This window comes from Chelonoidis abingdonii, chromosome 17, assembly GCF_003597395.2.
Source record: "Chelonoidis abingdonii isolate Lonesome George chromosome 17, CheloAbing_2.0, whole genome shotgun sequence".
NCBI lineage: Eukaryota > Metazoa > Chordata > Testudines > Testudinidae > Chelonoidis > Chelonoidis abingdonii.
This window is the reverse complement of record NC_133785.1, coordinates 23,523,282-23,543,327: the sequence shown is the minus strand read 5'-3', so window position 1 is coordinate 23,543,327 and position 20,046 is coordinate 23,523,282. Positions and strand designations below refer to the sequence as shown.

At 43.5% G+C, this 20,046-nt stretch overlaps 1 protein-coding gene across 1 annotated transcript in view; it reads right to left on the bottom strand.

Annotated features, from left to right (window-relative positions):
* The window catches only part of LOC116827053 (protein SSUH2 homolog), a 28,171-nt gene extending 17,639 nt beyond the window's left edge, over positions 1 to 10,532 (bottom strand). Inside the window, 7 exon segments of the mRNA XM_075073106.1 lie at positions 650 to 774; positions 2,403 to 2,463; positions 4,088 to 4,217; positions 5,182 to 5,260; positions 5,761 to 5,868; positions 7,981 to 8,045; positions 10,347 to 10,532. Of these exon segments, the coding sequence (XP_074929207.1) occupies positions 650 to 774; positions 2,403 to 2,463; positions 4,088 to 4,217; positions 5,182 to 5,260; positions 5,761 to 5,868; positions 7,981 to 8,045; positions 10,347 to 10,372 (594 nt within the window). The 5' untranslated portion in view covers positions 10,373 to 10,532.
* Positions 10,533 to 20,046: the final 9,514 nt, after the last annotated feature.

Genomic DNA, 20,046 nt, shown 5'->3' with positions numbered 1-20,046 from the left:
AAGGCAGTAAGGTCTAAGACAGAACAAAACCTGACTGGTGGCAAGAGGATCCCTGAGGCAAAACCTAGAGTAGTGGTTCCCCTGCCAGCCACTGAGGGAGTGGCGGTACGAGGAAGTGAACAGGAAGACTGCCTAGCACTGCTGGCAAGGAAAGATTTTCCAGCTCTGGAAGGGAAACCATTTTGTGACCTGGCCAAAGGGCCAACTCGTGATGAGGCAGCAGCAGCTCATGGAGCAAGAGAAGGGCCACAGGCCCCGAGAGGGAGGCAGAGGATGGCATGCAACTGCAGGAAGGAGCGTGAGCCTCGCGAGCTATTCCCAGAGTGACCAGGAGAAGGTACCATCCTAACAGTGAGTGGAGCACCCTGTTACACAGTCTCATTCATTTTTAAATATATGTATTTATATAAATGTAAACTCACCAAAGCACACGATGAGGAGATTTATCATCAGTTAAGCACTGGAATAAATTGCCTAGGGAGGCTGCGGAATCTCCATCATCGGAGATTTTTAAGAGCAAGTTAGACAAACACCTGTCAGGGATAGTCTAGATAATACTTAATCCTGCCTTGAGTGCAGGGAACTGGACTAGATGACCTATCGAAGTCCCTTCCAGTCCTACAATTCTATGATTCTATGATTACAATACCTTTAATGAAGACGTGTGAGGCACTTTGAATCTGGTTATGTTGTCTGTGAACATGGTAGGAACTTCCACTTGTATAGTCCATGGCAAAGGAGCTGGCCCAAGCAAAAAAGAGTCAACAAATTCACCTGAAGCAGAGACAAAACTGTACTGAGTATGAACATCAGATATTTCCTGACACCTGCAATTAAATCATGTCACACCTGTATCTGTTATGTTGATCCCAGTTAACGTGATTAACTAAAATAAATATCACTTTTATGTCAAAGAGTTCCTTGTTTATCAACCATAATTTCTTTCCAAAAAGGAAAATTTTATAGAGTATTTTGCAAACACAAACAAATCCAGCTAAAATATTCAACCAAAATGGTGTTAATGCATCATAGTCAAATTTCCTCTGAGAAATTAAGATTACAAAAATCGTTGTTTCCAAAATTCAGTGAAAAACACTTCTTGTGAGCTCTAATACTGCAAACACTTTTCTGCATTCTTATCTTTACTACTATGGGTAGTCCCAATTGAAATCAAGGTTAGCAAAGTTAAGCAAACGCCTAAGTGTTTGCAGGATAAGGAACTTATTAGTTACAAGCAATTGTGTTCAATAAATCTTGGCTTCATGTCCCCAATGAATGGAATGGGTAGTGGTTATGAAAAAGAAAAATAAATCCCTAAACTGAGAGACAGTCAAGTAAAATCCTTTTTTTCCTTTTTTTTTTTTTTTGTGCTCTGCTTCCCTCAGGAGGAATAGAATCACTCCACACCAGTTTGACAAACCCCCAAATCAAAATCCTCCATGATTACTAGAGCCAGTCAAAAAGAGGTTGCAAAATATCTTGAAATTTTCAGTCACCCATTCACCCATTTTGCAAGTTGCAAAAAGGAGTGATTACTGTTTGTTTGAAATTTTTCATAAAATCAAGAATTTTCAGGGCTTAGGTCTTTGATCTCCCTTCCCAGGCCTTTTTTTTCTCCATCAGCCCCCACCTCTCTTTTTCCCCTTTCTTTTTCTTCTCCCTCCATTCCTTTCTTTTTTTTTCTTTTGGCTGTCAAAAAGAGGAGGAAAAGGAAAAAACAAAAACTGAGGAAAAACTGAAAACTGAAAATGATTCATTCCCAGTTAAATGAATAAATCAGAAATTTTATTAAAGATTTTGGGGGGGCAAAATTTTCCATTTTTGGAAAAAAAAAGGCCATTTTTCAAGAAAAATGTTTGCTTTGAAAAATTTCAACCAACTCTATATGACGTGTTGCTTGAAGTCTACCAGAACCCAAATCTCTTCTGGTTTGCCAACTCCTAATAATTCTGAAATGTTGGCTGTCACCTAGTTTCTATAACATTTGCCTTACGATGTACTGCAGTGTTCCCCCCATTTACACTAAAACTATGAATTAGGCACAAAGTCCTCAGTAAGCTCCAGTACACACCAGAACGTTCACATTCCTATGGAGTTAGAACGCTTCCTTCAAGAATCTCGTTTATTTCAACTTCCAAACTACATAAATCACATACCCTACTCATAAATTAACTGGCTTATTGTGCTTAAGGTGTGTAATGAATTGTCACCGTATTTTTATCCAGGCATGTGTTTTATTTTATTTTCAATAACTGCAGTTCGGCAGCTGAGGAGGAAGGTAACTTTTCTCGTGCACATTTTTCATTAGTTTTTGGCAGAAATGCACAACACAACAGTTAGACCTGTACCATAGAAGACGCCGCTCTCACAAGATTCTTACTTGACATCAGAATCCTACTTACCCTTGTAAGGTGTTGTCTTCCACTCACGTGATCTGGATTCAGTGAAGGTCTCTAGCCGATACTAAAAAATTAATTAATTAACATGCAACAAAAACCTCTAACAAACTCAAAGTGGGAGTGATTGGGCATTCAAAGCACTGGGACTGCAATCTGGAGTTTAAGAAAGCAGATTTACACTAGCCAAAATAATGACCAGTCTCACTGTTGACAGAGTGAGGTGGTATCTTCATAGAATGCTGTATTATGGGCCTGAGCTGAAGTCTATCAAATTCAACAGGAGACTTTCCATTGTTATCAATGGTCTTTTGATCAGGCCCCATATTTGCTCTATACCAGCGGTTCTCCACCCACAGCCTGCAGGCCGCATGTGGCCCTGTTAGCACATAGCTGCAGCCCAGCACACCCATGTGCCAAAGGCCATGGGCTACGGGCTCCTGGCTGCCTTGCTGCATGGCGGGCTCCGGGGTCGGGGTCCTGGCTGCACCCTGACCCCTTGCGGTGGGGTCTGGGCAGTCAGCTACCCTGCCGCACGGTCTGCTCTGGGGTCCAAGCTGCTGGCTACTGCCCAGCCCTGCATGGCAGGGTCTGGGGTCAGGGTCCTGGTTGCCCCTTGGTCCCACACAGCTGGGTCAGGGGTCCCTGCACAGCATGGTCTGGGGTCAGGGTCCCTGCCCTACACCCAGCTCTCTGCTCCTGGCCCCACTCTGTGGAGGGGTCTCTGGGCAGAGGCTGCAGAGCATAGAGGCTTGTGGGGGTGGGATTAGGTGGGGGACACTGTGGTTCTCAACCTGCAGCCCAGGTAACACTATATGGGCTGCATATGCAGCCCACAGTGAGAAATAGGTTAAGAACTGCTGCTCTATGCTCTAAAAACCAAAAATGCCAATAAGACCATTGCACCTGCTCTATTTAATTTCCCTATTTCTTTTTGTTTTAGTCATTCGCTTCTTCTTTATTTACCTTCTCATTTGGCTATTTTCCTCATATCCCCTCCCTCTCTTCTATTCCCACATACTTTTCCTCTTCACTTTAGTTTCACCTAATGCTAGCTATCTATGGGTTTCTAGAGGACAAGTCGCCATGGAATATTTGCTGTTGTCTGGAATTCAGTGATTGGTCCTATTAATTAACAATGGCTCTATCCAAAAGTTGATTCTCTCTCTGACATTGTCTATGCTGTCAGTTTTTCAGTTCAGAATATCACCCACTGTTCACTGCCAATGGCGCAACTGCAATGGTTCTAGTAGTGGTGGCTACCTATGTAGACTGGCTGCTGACCTTTTCACCCCCAGTCCTTACCCTATTTGGATCAGGAATCAAAATGGAATATATACTTTTAAAAAACTTGACACTGGCAAAAAGGTCCATAGCAATGGAATCAAATTATGAACCTACATTTTCCAGATTCTAAACCAAGCCATCATTGAAAAGTTACGAAGTGGAAGTAGCTCTTTGCTGTCATTCTAAAGATTACGTTCCTTTATGATTCCCCAGATGTTCAGAGCGTGGAAACACAATTCCAAACTGAAGCTAGCCCCACCATCCCAATGGGAGTTTCTCAGTAAGGGGCTATTGGGTGGGTAAGAGTAATGTGCAGCACTTGGTAGCTGTCTGATCCCAGTCAAATGCCCAGCTCCTACTGAAGTTAATGGACAAACTCATTGAGCTGCAAAAGATGAACATACTCTGTAGGTGCTGAATGGCTGCAGAGTCCGAAACACCATTTCCTTGGCAGGGGCCGAGCTGTAGCAGCACGTACTGGCTGCGTACTCTATAAGAGCTTCTTTGGCTGCATCTTCTGAAACAGCAGGAATGCTACCGGAAAGAGATAAGAAAGCGTGGACCGCTTTGTAATTGGCTTTCAATTTTCAGAGCAACTTTGACATCCCAACATCACACATTCTCCCATAAAAGACCTCTCCCTAATTTACACAGCACTCCACTGCACTGACAGAAAAATGCTGGATAAGATGACAGGTTTGGAAAAACCTAGATGCTCTTAGAGATTCAAATCCCAGCCAGGGTAACTCAAGCCTTCATCTCTCTCAAGTAGAGAGGCAGTTTAGGATGAGAGGTGTTTAGGATGCAACATTAACAAGTGAGGTCCTGTCAGAATGTCATGGACACTGGCACCTGATTTTCAACTATCAGGTCAGCATGTATTTGAGAACGTGAACACTTATGCCTATTGTGCACCTCAGATGTGTGCATGTAAAATCCCTGAATTCGCTCACCTGTGGCTAAGTGCATGCTTATCTACTCAGCAGCATATGCTGATCATGGCTTTGTGCACACATATCTTGATGTGTAAGGTAGGCACTCACATGCTGGCTGGCAGAGCTGAAAATGGGGAAGGCCTAATGCTCCCATAGCACCATTGATAAGAGCAGTGTCTGACCCCACGTCACTGGCCAAAAAATTCCCTCTGCTCTCTTGTGTGCAGTGTGCCAGTTGGCTGCCACCCTCTCATCAGCGGCAGGGCCGGCTCCAGGCACCAGCTTAGCAAGCAGGTGCTTGAGGCAGCCACTCCGGAGAAGGGCAGCTGGTCCAGGTATTCGGCGGCAATTTGGCGGAAGGTCCCTCACTCCCGCTCAGACACAAAGGACCTCCCGCTGAATTGCCGCAGATCGCAATCTCAGCTTTTTTTTTCCTTTTTTGTCTGCTTGGGGCAGCCAAACCCCTGGAGCCGGCCCTGATCAGCGGCGTTGATTGCGCTTAGTTTGCAAAGGATGCAAGGTAACTCTTAATCATCATCATTACATTTGAAAGCACATCTTACTTCCAGTCTGTTTGAGCTGGAGGGAGACCACCTCCGCGATCAGTCACCAGATCTGATGGAGGCGGTAAACCTTTTCCTCCTGCGAGAAATGAAAAGGCAGAAGTTGGTATTTTACAGGTTTAGAGAGACACACTAATTTGCTACTTGTCCTTCAATTCCTGTCTGCTTTTGAAATAAGGCCAAAATCACTGGTTTGTGTCTTGTTCTAATGAACAGCCTCTGACCAGCACAGGACACACACAAAATATCAGAGGAAAACTGATCTTTTAGAGAAAAAGAGAGAAATCAGGGGTACATTCATTGGATGGTTCAGCAGGGATAGAGAGGCAATAGTTTGGCACAGCAGGGGTAAAGGGTTGTGGCATAGGTCGGGGTAACTTGCAACTCTTGGCAGCTGCTTGATCCCAGTGGAATCTCTCTCCCATCCTATCACTTGGGAAAATGCCTCAGATAATAAGATTACATTCAGGAATATAGAAAATACAGTGTCAATCAACTGGTACAAAATGCTCTACACTGACTTCGTTTTAAAGAGACAGTCTCAGGAAAAAAGAATAGTCTGTGGGTTTATGTACTAACCACCATCATCCAGAGCTGTGCCTTCATAGCCAGAGACATCGTCCATGGGATAAGCAGGGGGAGCAGATGGTTCTTCTTCACTAGTAATGTCATCAGGAACGATGGCACCTACAGCATAAAGAGTTTAGCAATAGAAAGTTGTCATAATGTCCTCACTCAAACATGCAATGAACCAGCTAGGGTCCTGGATATACAGAATGCTTTATATTGGGCCCATTTCTCCTCCCAGTCACATCAGAGCTGAACTAGCATAAAACTGGTGTGAGAGGAGACTCAGACTGCTAGTCTTTAATCAAATAAGTGTTTGAGATATGCAAGGAAGTTTTGCCATAAAAACGGTAGCAATGGGTGACCTCTGTCATGCACGTGGAAACTACTGATGAGTAAACTTCCATAAGGTTTGGGGTGTGGCCAGGATAAACACCTATGAATCGAGATGTCTGCTTGACTCTCTTCGAAATAAGAGTCTGCAAAATAGGCCTGAAAATCTTATAAGAAAATCTGTGTTCCTGTGATTCTGTTTGATTCTCACTGCAACGGAAGTACCACAAAAGCCTCTCCTGTGGTATTTCATTCCTTTTGCTTATGGCTTAAGACAGAATGAGAACTCACAGAGATTAAGTCAACTCAGGGAAAAATACTATCTGAGCACTTTTTCGTTTTAATCCAACCAAAATTTCAGTAAAGTTTTGGACAGAGATTTGAATCAATGCTTACCAGAGCAAGTTGATGAAATCTGAATGTCGGTAGCTGAAACTGACATTTAAGGAGGACTCAGAGCCTGTTTGAATACACTTGTAGCAAACTATGACTCATGTTACTCAGTAGTAGAAATACTGTTTCAGGAATGACACTGAGGAACTCTAGAGGGACCCATGCCTACCCTTGTTATCTATCACAAGCAGGAACTGAAGATGGAGAGAAAGAAAATAAATAGATCCTTATGACCAGAGAACTGAGCTCTTGTGAAGAAATGAAAGTCTCTTGCACGCTCTCATTCTGAATTTTGGCATAGTGGTTCAATTGCAATTGTTTAATTGCAAGCATTTTAATTGCTGAACCACAAACACAATTCACTCAGCAGGAAGGAATGTACATTACTTTATGCTGCTTCCCATTAACTAACTAGATGTTGGCGTTTATTCACAAAAATGGGAAGAAATCTGCATTTAAGAGGACAATGCATTATGCAATTTGTGCATTAATCTCTTCATGACTCCGCACTCCTTCTGCGGAGTCAAAATTCCCACTGACTTCAAGTAAGGAGTGCAGGATTGGGAACGCTCAGTTGAAAAGGGACCCTGGCAGCTCCAGTCAGCACTGCTGACTGGGCTGTTAAGAGTCTGGTTGGCGGCACTGCAGGGCTGGCAGACTCTCTAACTTCGCTCCACACGGCTCCCAGAAGCAGCTGGCATGTCCAACCCTAATCCTGCGCACAGGGGCAGCCAGGTGGCTCCACGCCCATGGGTGCTGCCCCTGCAGCTCCCATTGGCTGTGGTTCCTGGCCAATGGGAGCTGCTGAGCCACCGCTTGGGGTGGGGGCAGCGCACAGAGCTTTCCTGATCACTCTTGCACTTAGGGGCTGGCCATTTCTGGAAGCTGCGCAGAGCCAGGTACAGAGCCTGCCTTAGCTCTGCTGTGCCGCCAACCGGGAGCTGCCTGAGGTAAGCACCATCTGGGTGGAGCCCGCACCCCACATGCAAACTCCCTGCCTCAGCCCTGAGCACCCGCCCATCCAAATCCCCTCCCAGTGCCCGCACCCCGAATCCTCTCCCATGCCCAAACTCCTTGCCCCAGCTCAGAACCCCCCCCACACTCCGAACCCCTCAGCCTCAGTCCACAACCCTCTCCTACACCCCAAACCCTTCATCCACAGCCCCACCCCAAAGTCACAACCCAAGCCAGGGCCCTCACCCCCTCCCGCACCTCAACCCCCTGCCCCAGCCCAGTAAAAGTGACTGACAGTGGGAGAGAACAAGCGACAGGGGGAGGGGGATGGAGTCAGTGGGGGATGGGACCATGGGGAAGGGGCGGGGCCTCTGGGGAATGGGCAGGGTAAGGGCTGGGGCAAGGGTGTTCAGTTTTGTGCGATTAGAAAGTTGGCAACCCTAGATTGGGTCCATTCTGATCTCCCTGGCAAAGACTGACATCCAAGAACTGACTCAGCCAGCAACGCAAACATCAGTGTCATCGGCGTCATTGATTGCTAGGGTTTCATACCAAAATATCCTTCAGCAGAGGCATGAGACATCTGATCAACAGCTCCATAACTCTGGCTGGAAACTCTGATCAAAAAAAGTAAAAGAAAACAGGCAATCTGAGTGTTAAGGAATAAACAGGTAGAAAGACGGCAATAGGGAACTGGACATGGAGAAATGAGAGACCTGGAGCAATAGTGAAGGGCAAATGTAGAGAGATCGCAAGAAGAATCTCTTTGCTCTAAAGACATTTTACGGATTCTTTGGAATTTATGGAAACACTGATATGCTTTGTGCTCAGCACTTTTGAAAATCAGGCCACTTATTTAGGTAGCTAAATCAGGATCTGAGTAACTAATTTATGCATTGACTTTTGTAAATCTCAGCCACTGTGCCTAATTTGGACAGAGACATTTTTTTCCCCTTTAAAGCACCCTGGCCATACCAGTCCAGAGTATGCTTTATAACTGAGAAGGCATGAACTGCTGTAGCTTTGCATTTCATATGCCAAGATATTATTTTATTTAGGAGACTACTGAACCTAGGCTGCAAAACAATATGACACACTTAGCTTGATGGATACTCCTATATAAATTCCAAAAGGCCGTTATGATGCCACTTAATATCCATTCTTTATTGGGAAATATTTTCAAGATCACAAATGACCTCAAATTATAGACATACTACTCAAGATGCTCCACCAAAAGCCTTCATTTGCATTTCCCTGCTGACACCTAGTTTTGGGGGTGTAAAATCTGTCTGAAAAAATTGATCTGCACTGGAAAGTTGTACCAAATCAGTGTCGTATTAGCCTGTGCAATAACACTGACATTTTGCATGTCTTAATAACTTCTGTGTTAGAGAATCACTATGCTTGTCCACAAAGTGAGAAAGTTTTTCACTGTTTGAAGGATGCATTTAAAAACTATTATATTAGAAACTTAACACACAAGCAAAACCACCTTTATGTAAGCAAAATTAGGAGCCATATAATACATCAGGGGTTGGCAACCTTTCAGAAGTGGTGTGCCGAGTCTTCATTTATTCACTCTAATTTAAGGTTCGAGTGCCGGAAATACATTTTAACATTTTTAGAAGATCTCTTTCTGTAAGTCTATAATATATAACTAAACTATTGTTGTATGTAAAGTAAATAAGGTTTTTAAAATGTTTAAGAAACTTCGTTTAAAATTAAATTAAAATGCAGAGCCCCCTTGACTGGTGGCCAGGACTTTGGCATTGTGAGTGCCACTGAAAATCAGCTCTTGTGCCGCCTTCGGCACGCATGCCATAGGTTGCCTACCCCTGTAATACATTAATGGAGGTAAAGTAATTCTATAGTTTCATGATCAACACTTGAAAAGCAGCAAGTCTCAGCTCAGTGTATCTACTGAATACTCAAAAAGAACAGGAGTACTTGTGGCACCTTAGAGACTAACAAATTTATTTGAGCATAAGCTTTCGTGGGCTATAGCCCACTTCATCGGACGCATAGAATGGAACATATAGTGAGGAGATATATACATTCTATGCATCTGATGAAGTGGGCTGTAGCCCACAAAAGCTTATGCTCAAATAACTTTGTTAGTTTCTAAGGTGCCACAAGTACTCCTGTTCTTTTTGCAGATACAGACTAACATAGCTGCTAATCTGAAACCTATTGAATACTGCTGACAGCACTGCATCACCTTCACAGAACCAGCTGGTTCTTTGCCATCCAAGGGCGAAGATCAGCACCTGGATGAAGAGTAGCTGAATGGCAGGAGGGAAAGTGAAAAATCCCAGAACCTTTGCTGGTGTAAGTCATGTATTTCAATGGAGTTACACTGCTCTACACCAGCAGTGGATCTGGCCCCATATCTTTTGGGCACACTTCTCACTTGCGGAGGAAAGGTGAGGGGGGACTGGCTAGATCACCCACTCCGTAGCTAAAACCCTGTGGCCCACTCCCACTTCCTAGTCAAGCTAACACCAAAGCCGGCTACACGAGCTGAGACACGCTCCCCCCCGGGGAAAACTTTGGGCTGCTCTGTGCGCAACTGATTGTGCTGCGCGTCCGCTGCTTCCCTGGGCTCACCCTGGGGGAAGCGATTGCCCGGTTCGTTGTTACGGCCCCAGCCCAGGGGATGTGCGTATTGATCGGAGGAGCAGAGGGGTGATGATGAGAGCGTCATATGGAGGGGACCGCTGGGCGCTCCAGATCTCTGGGTCCCTTGGGTCCCCCAGTCGCTGTTGTCTCGGATCGGTGCGTTTCGAGGGCCGCTGTGCCACCCCAGAGCACGCGGGGCCGCAGCGAACAGAAACGAACGTGAAAGGCAGGAAGGCTGAGCTCTCCCCAAAGAGTCTCCGGACCGGTCCCAAAGCGAAGGCGAAGTTAAAAGCCCTCACCTGATCTCCTGGCCCGCCGCTGCCATCGCTCCCGGGCGGCTGGGGGGTCCTGAACGCTGGTGCTGGTCTGCTCCGCTTCGCCTCCCCGCCAAACTTTTCCTTGGAGGAAGCCAGCCCCCTGATTTCGGTTACATCCTCCGCACCCTTCCTTTGCTGGTTTGGTTGGAGAAGTTACTCGCTGTCTGTGCAGAGGTTGATGCCTGGAGCATTTAAAGTGTAAATTTACCCTAATTCGCAATGCCTGAGGGACAGTCTTCAGACATTGATACACTGTGCTTTCCACAACCAGCTCTCTGCACAACTTTTCGTGAGGGTTGTACCCGAATACTTGGCTGCTAATAGCTAAACTTTATTCTTAAATGTATTCACCTAAATCTGGGTTATTGCTGAGTGTGTACTCTCTGTACCATATGACTTTTAAAAACAAACTTTGTGGATAATCGAAATATTATACCCAGATGTATTATCTGTATCTTTTCTCAACCTCTGTATTATACAATTTTAACATTAGCTTTAATAAAAAAAATTGTAAATATGTAGGTAGTGCATCCTCCTCCATTACTTTAAACCAACCAGGGCACTGAATTCTGCCAGATGTTAGTCCTTATTGAGTGTCGATGTCACAGTGCCTGGTCCCAGGTGCAGAGATTAGTGGAGCTGATCCTGGGTGCAGCTGTTACTTTGCTGGTATATTTATTGTGGAAAGTTGGTGGTTGCCGGTGCTGTTTTGAACAAGTACAGAGTCAAAATGCATAGTGTCATTGGCATTGGGTGGTCTTGGCCCGTATGTACTGAGTTCTCTTGTGCCACTTAGATGCACACCTCTAGGGACACCACTTGGTCACTATGAAGATTGATGGTGTTGGTGCTAAGGGCTGTGTATAAAAAAAAAATTGCTTGTTCTGCATCAGTAATACACACAGAGCTGCTAGAAGGTTATTGTCAGCTGTTGGATTTTGAATCAGAGGTATAGAACAAATATTTTTTCTAAGGAGATCCCTAAGAGTATTTACATGGGGATTCCTAGAATATTTTTTAACTCTTTCAGTGCTGCATGCCCTAGCATGCTTTCACAGGACCTGATTCCACTGTCATTGCATGCTAGAAACTTTCACTGGCTTCAGTAGGAGTACTGCATGAAGTGTAGATTTGGAATCATGCCAGAGGTGCTGGTGAGTGATTGGATAGAGATGGAAGATACACAGTTTATACAACATGGCTTCTGGTTTCAAATATGATCAGTAATTTGGAGTGGCTCAAATTGAGAGTGCCTACTTAAGTCAGAAATTGAGGCTCCCAAAATGATTGTTACTGAATATTTGGGTCTGTATGACCAAGGACCCCTGTCATGGGGTTGATTAATTTTCTTTTCCATAATAATTATAAATTATTTTAAAGATTTTGGATTTCAGAGGAAGGAATGCTCTGGACACAAGATTTCCAGATTTACCATGGACTTCCTGTGTGAACTTGGTCAGGTGACTTAACTTCACCATGCATGAATTCCCTATTTCTATGGGGTTAAGTGTACTTCCTGTCCCAGCACTAGGGAAGCACATGTATCTCACTGGACCTCATGCTCCAGCACACATGGCTGCTCTTAGAATAGCAAGAAAAATGCACATACAGGAAAAATAATAAAGAATCAAATGTAATTAGATTTCATCCTGCAATATAAATGAGGGCAGAACCATAAATAGAACAGGAAATAACTCTGGAGCCTACAATGTCCAAGGATTCTGAATGGGAAGGATCTTCAATTGAAAATGGAACATGTTGGAATGAGCACATTGGGGCAATGTCTCTTTAAAGTGAAGGGTTTTGGTGACCATTTAGGATGGAACCTGCCACCTGGAGTGGTGGGGAATAAGCTAGACTTAGTCCAGCATCCACCCCATAACAAATGAATGGTGCTCTGACTGAGCAGGAGGAATATGGCATGGCTGGCAGTGATAACTAGAACAGATACCGCTGCAGATAGCAGGGTTTGTGGAACAGGAGCTCTGCCAGGATAACCTGGTGGGGCTGCCATTGAGTGACAATAACACTGATTCCACAACCTCTCCACTAGCTTTGCTTCTGCCCTAAAAGAGTGTCAAGTGATTCAGTAGAAGGGCGGACTTAGACTGGGCCTCAAGAGGTGGATTCAACTCCAGGCTCTTCCACAGCCTTCCTGTGTGATCTTGAATATTATTTATTTGTCATATGATTGTAGCACCTAAGAACTCCAGTTGTGGACCAGGATCCCGTCATGCTACGCGCTGTACAAAACACAAAACAAAAAGACAGGCCCTGCCACAACCACCTTACAATCTCGGTCTAAGCCAAGAGACAACAGGTGGATACAGATGCACCAACAGAAGAATAAAAGGAAACAAAAAGACAGTGTTGGTCAGCATGATCGGCAGTGATCGTAGCACACCAGCTATCTACATGGGGCTAACGGTTCCCTACTTCTCAGGGTTGTTGAGAGGATAACTTCACTAATGTTTCTAAGGCTCTCATATTCTGTGATGATGGGGGCCATATCAATAACGAAATGACTTTGCTTTTAAGGAACTCCAGGGTTCCAAAACTGTATCTTGAATTATTATGGAATAATTTATTCTGTTACAATACTGAGATAACACTAGAGGTCTTAGGTGAAATCCTGGCTCTGTTGAAGTCAATGGAAGTTTTGCCACTGATTTCAGTGGAGCCAGGATTTCATCCTTTATCTACAGAAGTTCTCAGCTGCAGGACCTCCCTCAGCAAGACAACCACAGCTAAAAGCTTTTAAAAATAGAGCACATAGGCATGACACTTTTTGAAGGAAAGAGAATTAGCTACTGGATATGAGACAGTTTTATTGGCTTTTGTATTCCTGAATGCAGTAACGTGCCTTGTAACCTGTTCAAAAATGTACTGGACCTGCTTATTCACACAGAGTGGCGCAATGCAAATGATGTCTAGTCTGCAAAACATTTCTCTTGTTTTGACCAATGAGGCCACGTAAGCCCATCACACATATTCCCTTTTGCAAATGTAAATGCAAATACCCAACTGAGTTCCACTTCTAGCCTAACTCAAGAACTCCATGGATCAGCTCAGTAAGCAAAGCAGTACAACTGCATTGCTAAAGAATCAAGTGTGTCTATAAATACAGCATGACATAGAGATAATGGCTGCAATTTATTTTATGTTGGCAACAGAGTAAAAGTCAAAGAAAAGAAGGCACAACAACAAAAAATGGAATAACTCTGTGATGAAATTGGACATGTACTTGTATGCTGAACACCTAAACAAAATGTAATTAATACATTTTATTTAAAAAACAGAACGAAATAGCAAAGCAAATTGAACTGAAGCACAAATCAAAAGCCAATTTGTTCCTGTCAACCTAATTCTGTATGGAACAGAATAAAACAAGTGGTCTTGCTGTTGTTGTTTCTGCTGTTTAACACTGTACTCTTTGTTTCTGTGTTTCAAAGACTTTAGGGATCAAGAGATCACACTAGGTTCATGGACTTAGGACACACCACCGTAGATCTGTTTGATGGGGGCAGGCAATATTTCTCTGGAGAGATGCAGAATCTTCTCTGGCAATATAGTCTGGCTGGATCAGATGGTACAAACAATCTCTGGGGTAGATGAAGACCTTGGTTTCTTTTCGTGCTACTGTATCTGTGTCAGTTTATGTCTATGGTGCTGTTTAGTGTCCATCACTGTAGTAGACTAGAATCTGTGCTGCACCTCCCAGGAGTCAAACAGCACAGACATAGCTACTGTTTCATGCCTCCATAATTCTAACTGCTCCAGAGGTTGTTATGGTCCCTGTCATAATTTAGAGCAACCCCAGAGTTGCTCTAATTTATACCAGGCGAACCATAACATATAGGCTAATCTGGCCATTCCCTGCTCGTTCTCTTATTGTGACCACTCCCACTCCCTGTCCTGCCTGCAGTACACCCCTACACCAGGGGCTATAGAGGAGCATGGCATAAGAATGTGCATCTTGGGGAAAATTTATATGGGCCAGAGTAGGGCTGAATCTGGCCCAGTATCTAGCCCAGTGATTCCCTGACTGAAAGATAGGTGGTTATAGTAATTCTGAATTAGAAAATAGATGGCAAAAATGAAAACAGGGGCTTAATCCTTGTGTACCTAAAACTCCCAGAAATGAAAAGGGAGCTTTTGTGGAATGCTGGGTTAAGTCTCAAGTCAGCAGAAAAAACTACATCCTGAATTAGATAACTGTGTGGTAAATGTTCAACTGCACCACTTACACACCCTCTAAAGGATGATCTTATCTACACGTAATCTGAGCCTCTGAACATACCTCATCTAAGCAATATTCAATAAAGCCTTTAATACACGTTGAGAGCAATCTTGCAGCAATGTCTTCCAAACTTGTATTATCGTTCAGTATTTATGAGGGGTAAAAACCTTGCAATCTCCAGCGTCAGCCTTGGGCACCCTATTCAGAAACTTCATGAACCTGCTTATTCACACAGAATGGGACAATGCAAATGATGGCTGAGTTTGCAAAACTGGACAACTCTGAGTTTGTGGGGAGTAGAATTGTGTCCATTCACCACTGAGCTATGGAAAACGCATTTTTCCTTGGATTTGTAAAGGGGAATGTTGCTTAACAGGTCTGAAGGAATTCCCAATGAGGAGTAACATCAAGGAAAAAGTCAGCAGTTGGACATACAAACCATAAAGGCATTATCAACTAGGGCACTGGCTTTCAGCCTCTGGTCTGCAGACCCCTGGAAATCTGCAGACTATGTCTAAGTTTTCCAAAGGGATCCTCACCTCCATTCAAAAGTTTTCAGGGGTCCACAGATGAAAAGAAGGTTGAAAACCACTGATCTAGTGCTTAGAGGAAGGGAACGGGACAGTGAGCCAGGACTTCTGGGTATTACTCCCAACTCTGTGTGTGTAACTCTGAACAAATTACATTACCTCTCTGTATTTCCATTGCCCCATTTGTAAAATAATAATACTCCCCTAGCTCAAAAAGGTACTGTGAACTCAGACATTCTTTGTAAAGATGTCTAGGCCCCTTTGTAAAGAACAGGTGCTATGTGAATTCACATGATTATAGTCACTGGGGGCTTTATTATAAATTAAAAAAGAGAGAAGCCCGACCCTACCTATTAGCTCAGAATCCTAGAATTGTAGGAGTGGAAAAGACCTCAAGAGATCACCTAGTCCAGTCCCCTGCACTGAGGCAGGACTAAGTATTATCTAAAACAGTGGTCCCCAGATTTTTTACCTCATGGCTCCTCAAGGATTGAACTCACAAATCTGGGTTTAGCAGGCCAATGCTCAAACCCACTGAGTGATCCCTTGCCCCTAAAACTTGAAATCTGTTATCATGTTCCCCCCTCCATATTCTCTTCTCCGGACTAAACAAACCCAATGTTTTCATTTTTCCCTCTTAAGTCTAGACCTTTAATCATTTGTGTTTTTCTTCTCTGGACTTTCTCCAGTTTGTCCACATCACTCCTGAAATGTGGTACCCAGCACTGGACACAGTACTCCAGTTGAGGCTTAATCAGTACAGAGTGGAGCAGAAAAATTACTTCTTGTGTCTTGCTTACAATACTTCTGATAAGACATCCCAGAATGATGTTTGCTTTTCTTGCAACAGTGTTACACTGATATTTCGCTTGCCATCCACTTGGACCCCCACATTCCTTTCCGCAATACTCCTTCCTAGGCAGTCATTTCCCATTTTGTATGTGTGCAACTGATCGTTCCTTCCTAAGTGGAGTACTTTGCATTTGTCCTTATTGAATTCATCCCCTATTTACTTCAGACCATTTCTCCAGTTTGTCCAGATCATTTTGAATTTTAATCCTATCCTCCCAAAGCACTTGAAACCTCTCCCAACTTGGTATTGTCTGCAAACTTTATAAGTGTACTCTATGTGCCATTATCTAAATCATTGATGAAGATGTTGAACAGAACCGGACCCAGAACTGATCCCTGCAGGACCTCACTTGATATGCCCTTCCATCTTGACTGTGAACCACAGATAACTATTCTCTGGGAACGGTTTTCCAACCCGTTATGCACCCACCTTATAGTAGCTCCATCAAGGTTGTATTTCCCTAGTTTGTTTAAGGAAGACATGCAAGACAGTATCAAAAGCCTTCCTAAAGTCAAGCTATACCACATCTACCACTTCCCCCATCCACAAGGCTTGTTACCCTGTTGCTACCTGCCCCATTAATCCTTTAGCTATTCCAGCCATGATCACGCACTTGACCACTTCTCCCATATCACGTTCGTGCAGTCTCCCAATACATCCAGTGAACAGCCTCCTCAACAAAGTTTGAAACCACAACCCTGTTCCTCTTCAGATCTCTCTATAAAACTTACTTTGACCATGATGCCTGCAGAATGCTGATAATGAGCAGGCAGGTGGAGAGCTGAAACGATCTCTAATGATCTGCTCATTTGTCTCCATTAACACAGATGAGAGTCCCCCTGGGGGTTAGTGAAGGGGACCCCCAGTCTCAAGCCCCAACAACAAAATCGCTATGTATGAGCTGTGCACACAGTTAGTCTATGAAGATACTTGTGCATGTTACAGTGAACCTGTCCTCCTCCCATATAGTCCAGCCCATTAATATGTGGGTTTTGCCTATTATCTCTTATCTTAAAATAAGATTGCAAACTATTTGGGACAGAGCCCAGGGAGTTGTCTTTTACCATGTCTCCAACCTGATAGAGGTTATGAGGACCTTCTAGGTGCTACGATAATACAAATTATAAATAATAATTTTTACTGGTATAATTTGAGAGCAAAATTTGATTTAACCCTAGAATCTTAAAAGGAACATAACTGATTTTTTTGCAATTGAGGCAAATTATGCTATAGAATGGAACTGTAATATAAGAAAATAAATCTTTGTCTCTTGGCCCTGGTTTATCCCAGTTGTTAAGAGCTCTTTATGAAATTGTTGCCATCGGGGGAGCTTACTGTAAAGAAGGACTTTGGAACCGCTACGTGTGTGTAGCATTTCCACATTGCAGCTGCTGCCTAAATTTGCAAAGTTAAACAACACAGGAAAGTTTCATACCTTTGAATTGCAAAACAGGTACCGTTCTGTAAATACAACTGATAGAATCACAGTGTCGGGCACTTTGGGATAAATGAAAGCATCATCTCTACCTCCTGGGCTGCCTGTAAGAGACAGGAGTACCTGTCTGCACACTGAGGAGATACACATTTGATTATGGTGGGGGGAAGCAAAGTGAGAAAGACAATGTGCTCAAATGCAGGTAAACAGCTGTTCAGGATCTGTTCCACTCTGCTGCATAATGCTATGTAGTTTGTGGCTGCCTGGAGCCATTGTGTAGGTAGGCAATTAGGGGGCATTAGAGGAAAAGTTAAAAAGAGTAGTATAGTACACAAATAAAGATCACTCAGGCCTGGTCTACACTTCAGCTATGGGAATAACTGAAGGCTCCCCCGTTGACTCCGCCTGTGCCTCTTGTGGCGGTGGAGTACAGGAGTCGACAGGCGAGCGCTCAGGGATTGATTTATCACGTCTAGACTAGACTAGACGCGATAAATTGTCCCCCACTGGATCGATCACTGCCCGCCGATTCAGTAGATAGTGTAGACTTACCTTCAGTTGCTCCTTCCTCTGATGTCCTGAGACTCTGTACGATCAACAGTCTGGCCTGCTTCAGAGCTCTGAATCCTGATCCCACCAGGGAGTGTGTCCCTGGCATGAAGCTCCAGTTGTTACAATTAATTCAAATTAAGGGCCAAAAGACAGCACAGAAGGTGGATCATAAACAGTTTTCACCCTCTTGTTCCAAGTCAAAATAAAGCACCATGACTGGTCCTGAGCTGGATCAGATATATTGATACCATGTTCAACTGTAATAAGTGGTGTTTCTTCCCTCAAGCTCCCCGCACTCTCTACCCCCCAAAACTCTCATTCTGGATCATATCGAGACACTGACTATGACTCAACATTTCTTCCCACAAAGTCCCACCATGCTGTCTTACTCAATCTGTATGACCTCCATTCCTCGAAAGCATCCCCATCAAGGGTTAAAATAAAGGGAGGCAGGGGAGAATACAGCCCTGCTGTTAAAAGCAGGGCTCCCTTTTCTCCTTGGCTGGTGATGCTAAAAGTATAAAGAACGCTTTCCCCATTCCCTGGCTTGGATGAGCTCCCCACTGCTCCCTGTCCCCTATGGTGGTGTTATGAGAGCACCCCCTTTTCAGTCTCCTTTAACCACTGTTCCTCCCAGACTAAAACTGACATCCAGGGCCACATTTCCAAACCAGATAGATGTACAGTTGCGTTTACAACTGCCTCAAAAGGGAAAAAATGCATTAAAATGTTCACTTTCCTGCTCTGCTCCTGTTGCTGCAGGGCTTTTGTGGCTTGCTCTTTCATCAGCAGCCTTCTCTTCTGTTTCTCTGATTGCAGCTTGGTATAAAATGGTACTTGTTTTAGGAGTGACCAGAGTCTGCTGCACACTGGTGATAATTTCTTTCGTTGTCCTGACTCCTGGTAGAGTTAGAGAAATGTAGACCTGGCAGGGAACGCAAGTCAAGTCTTCTGCACTGAGGTGTGACCTTCCCTGACAGGTGTTTGTCCAGCCTGTTCTTAAAAACCTCCAATGTTGGGGATTCCACAACCTTCCTTGGAAGCCCATTCCAATGTTCAACTATGTTTCTAGTTACCATTTTTTTTCCAAATATCTAACTTAAATCTCCCTTGCTGGAGATTAAGCAGATTGCTTCTTGGCCGATCTTTAATGAACATGGAGAACAATTGATTACCATGATGCTTGTAACCACTTTCCTGCAGTTTGTGTGTGTGTGTGTGTGTGTGTGTGTTTTCGTCTCTTGGGGAGAAATTATTATTAATTATAATTATTAAATAAATAAATCATAATAATAATTTTTTCTTATGTTGCTGCATTTTGGCAATAGGGCATGAATGAATAAAAACTAGCTAAAGCTCCCCCCACCAAGATAAATAAGAGCTGATTCCAACACATTGACAATAGTTTTCTGACCAGCAGCATACAAACTGGTTTAATCTAGTTTAATTACTATCCGATTGGTAAAGTCATTGGTGGTAAATCAACAAAAGTCTCCATAAGGAAAAGACAAGTGAATCTATATTATGAAGTGAAATTCAAGAGAGAAATATATACATAAAGGGGGGAATAAGACGAAGCTGAAGACAGATATAAATTCAAGCTAAAAAGCTCTGCTCCAAAACTTCCATTTTATGCTCTCATCGGGCCAGAGATTTGCTGTGATTTTTCAAAAAACTTGATGTTGAAGTAGCCTTTTAAAATTAGTTTGGCACCACCGTGTGGTAGACATGTGCACTGCTGCTTCATGAAAAATTCTACAATCTTCATCTAACGTTATTAAAATAATGTCATCTTTGTTAGATGCCCTCTTGGTGAGCAAATAATGTTCAAAGATTTGTGTGTGAATCAATACGCTTCCCGTTCTGGCTTGATAAAAATACAGCTGGGATTTTTGGCCTTGTAAATGAAACAATCAGCTAATCAGCCCTGGTTTATATAATTAATATTCCAACTAAGACGAATTATTACCTTTTATTATGTTGTTTCACTCAAGTAACTAGAAAAAGTGTGGCTTGTAACCACTGCTTGGATTAGATAAACAACCAGTAGTGCTGCCATACAAAGCAATACT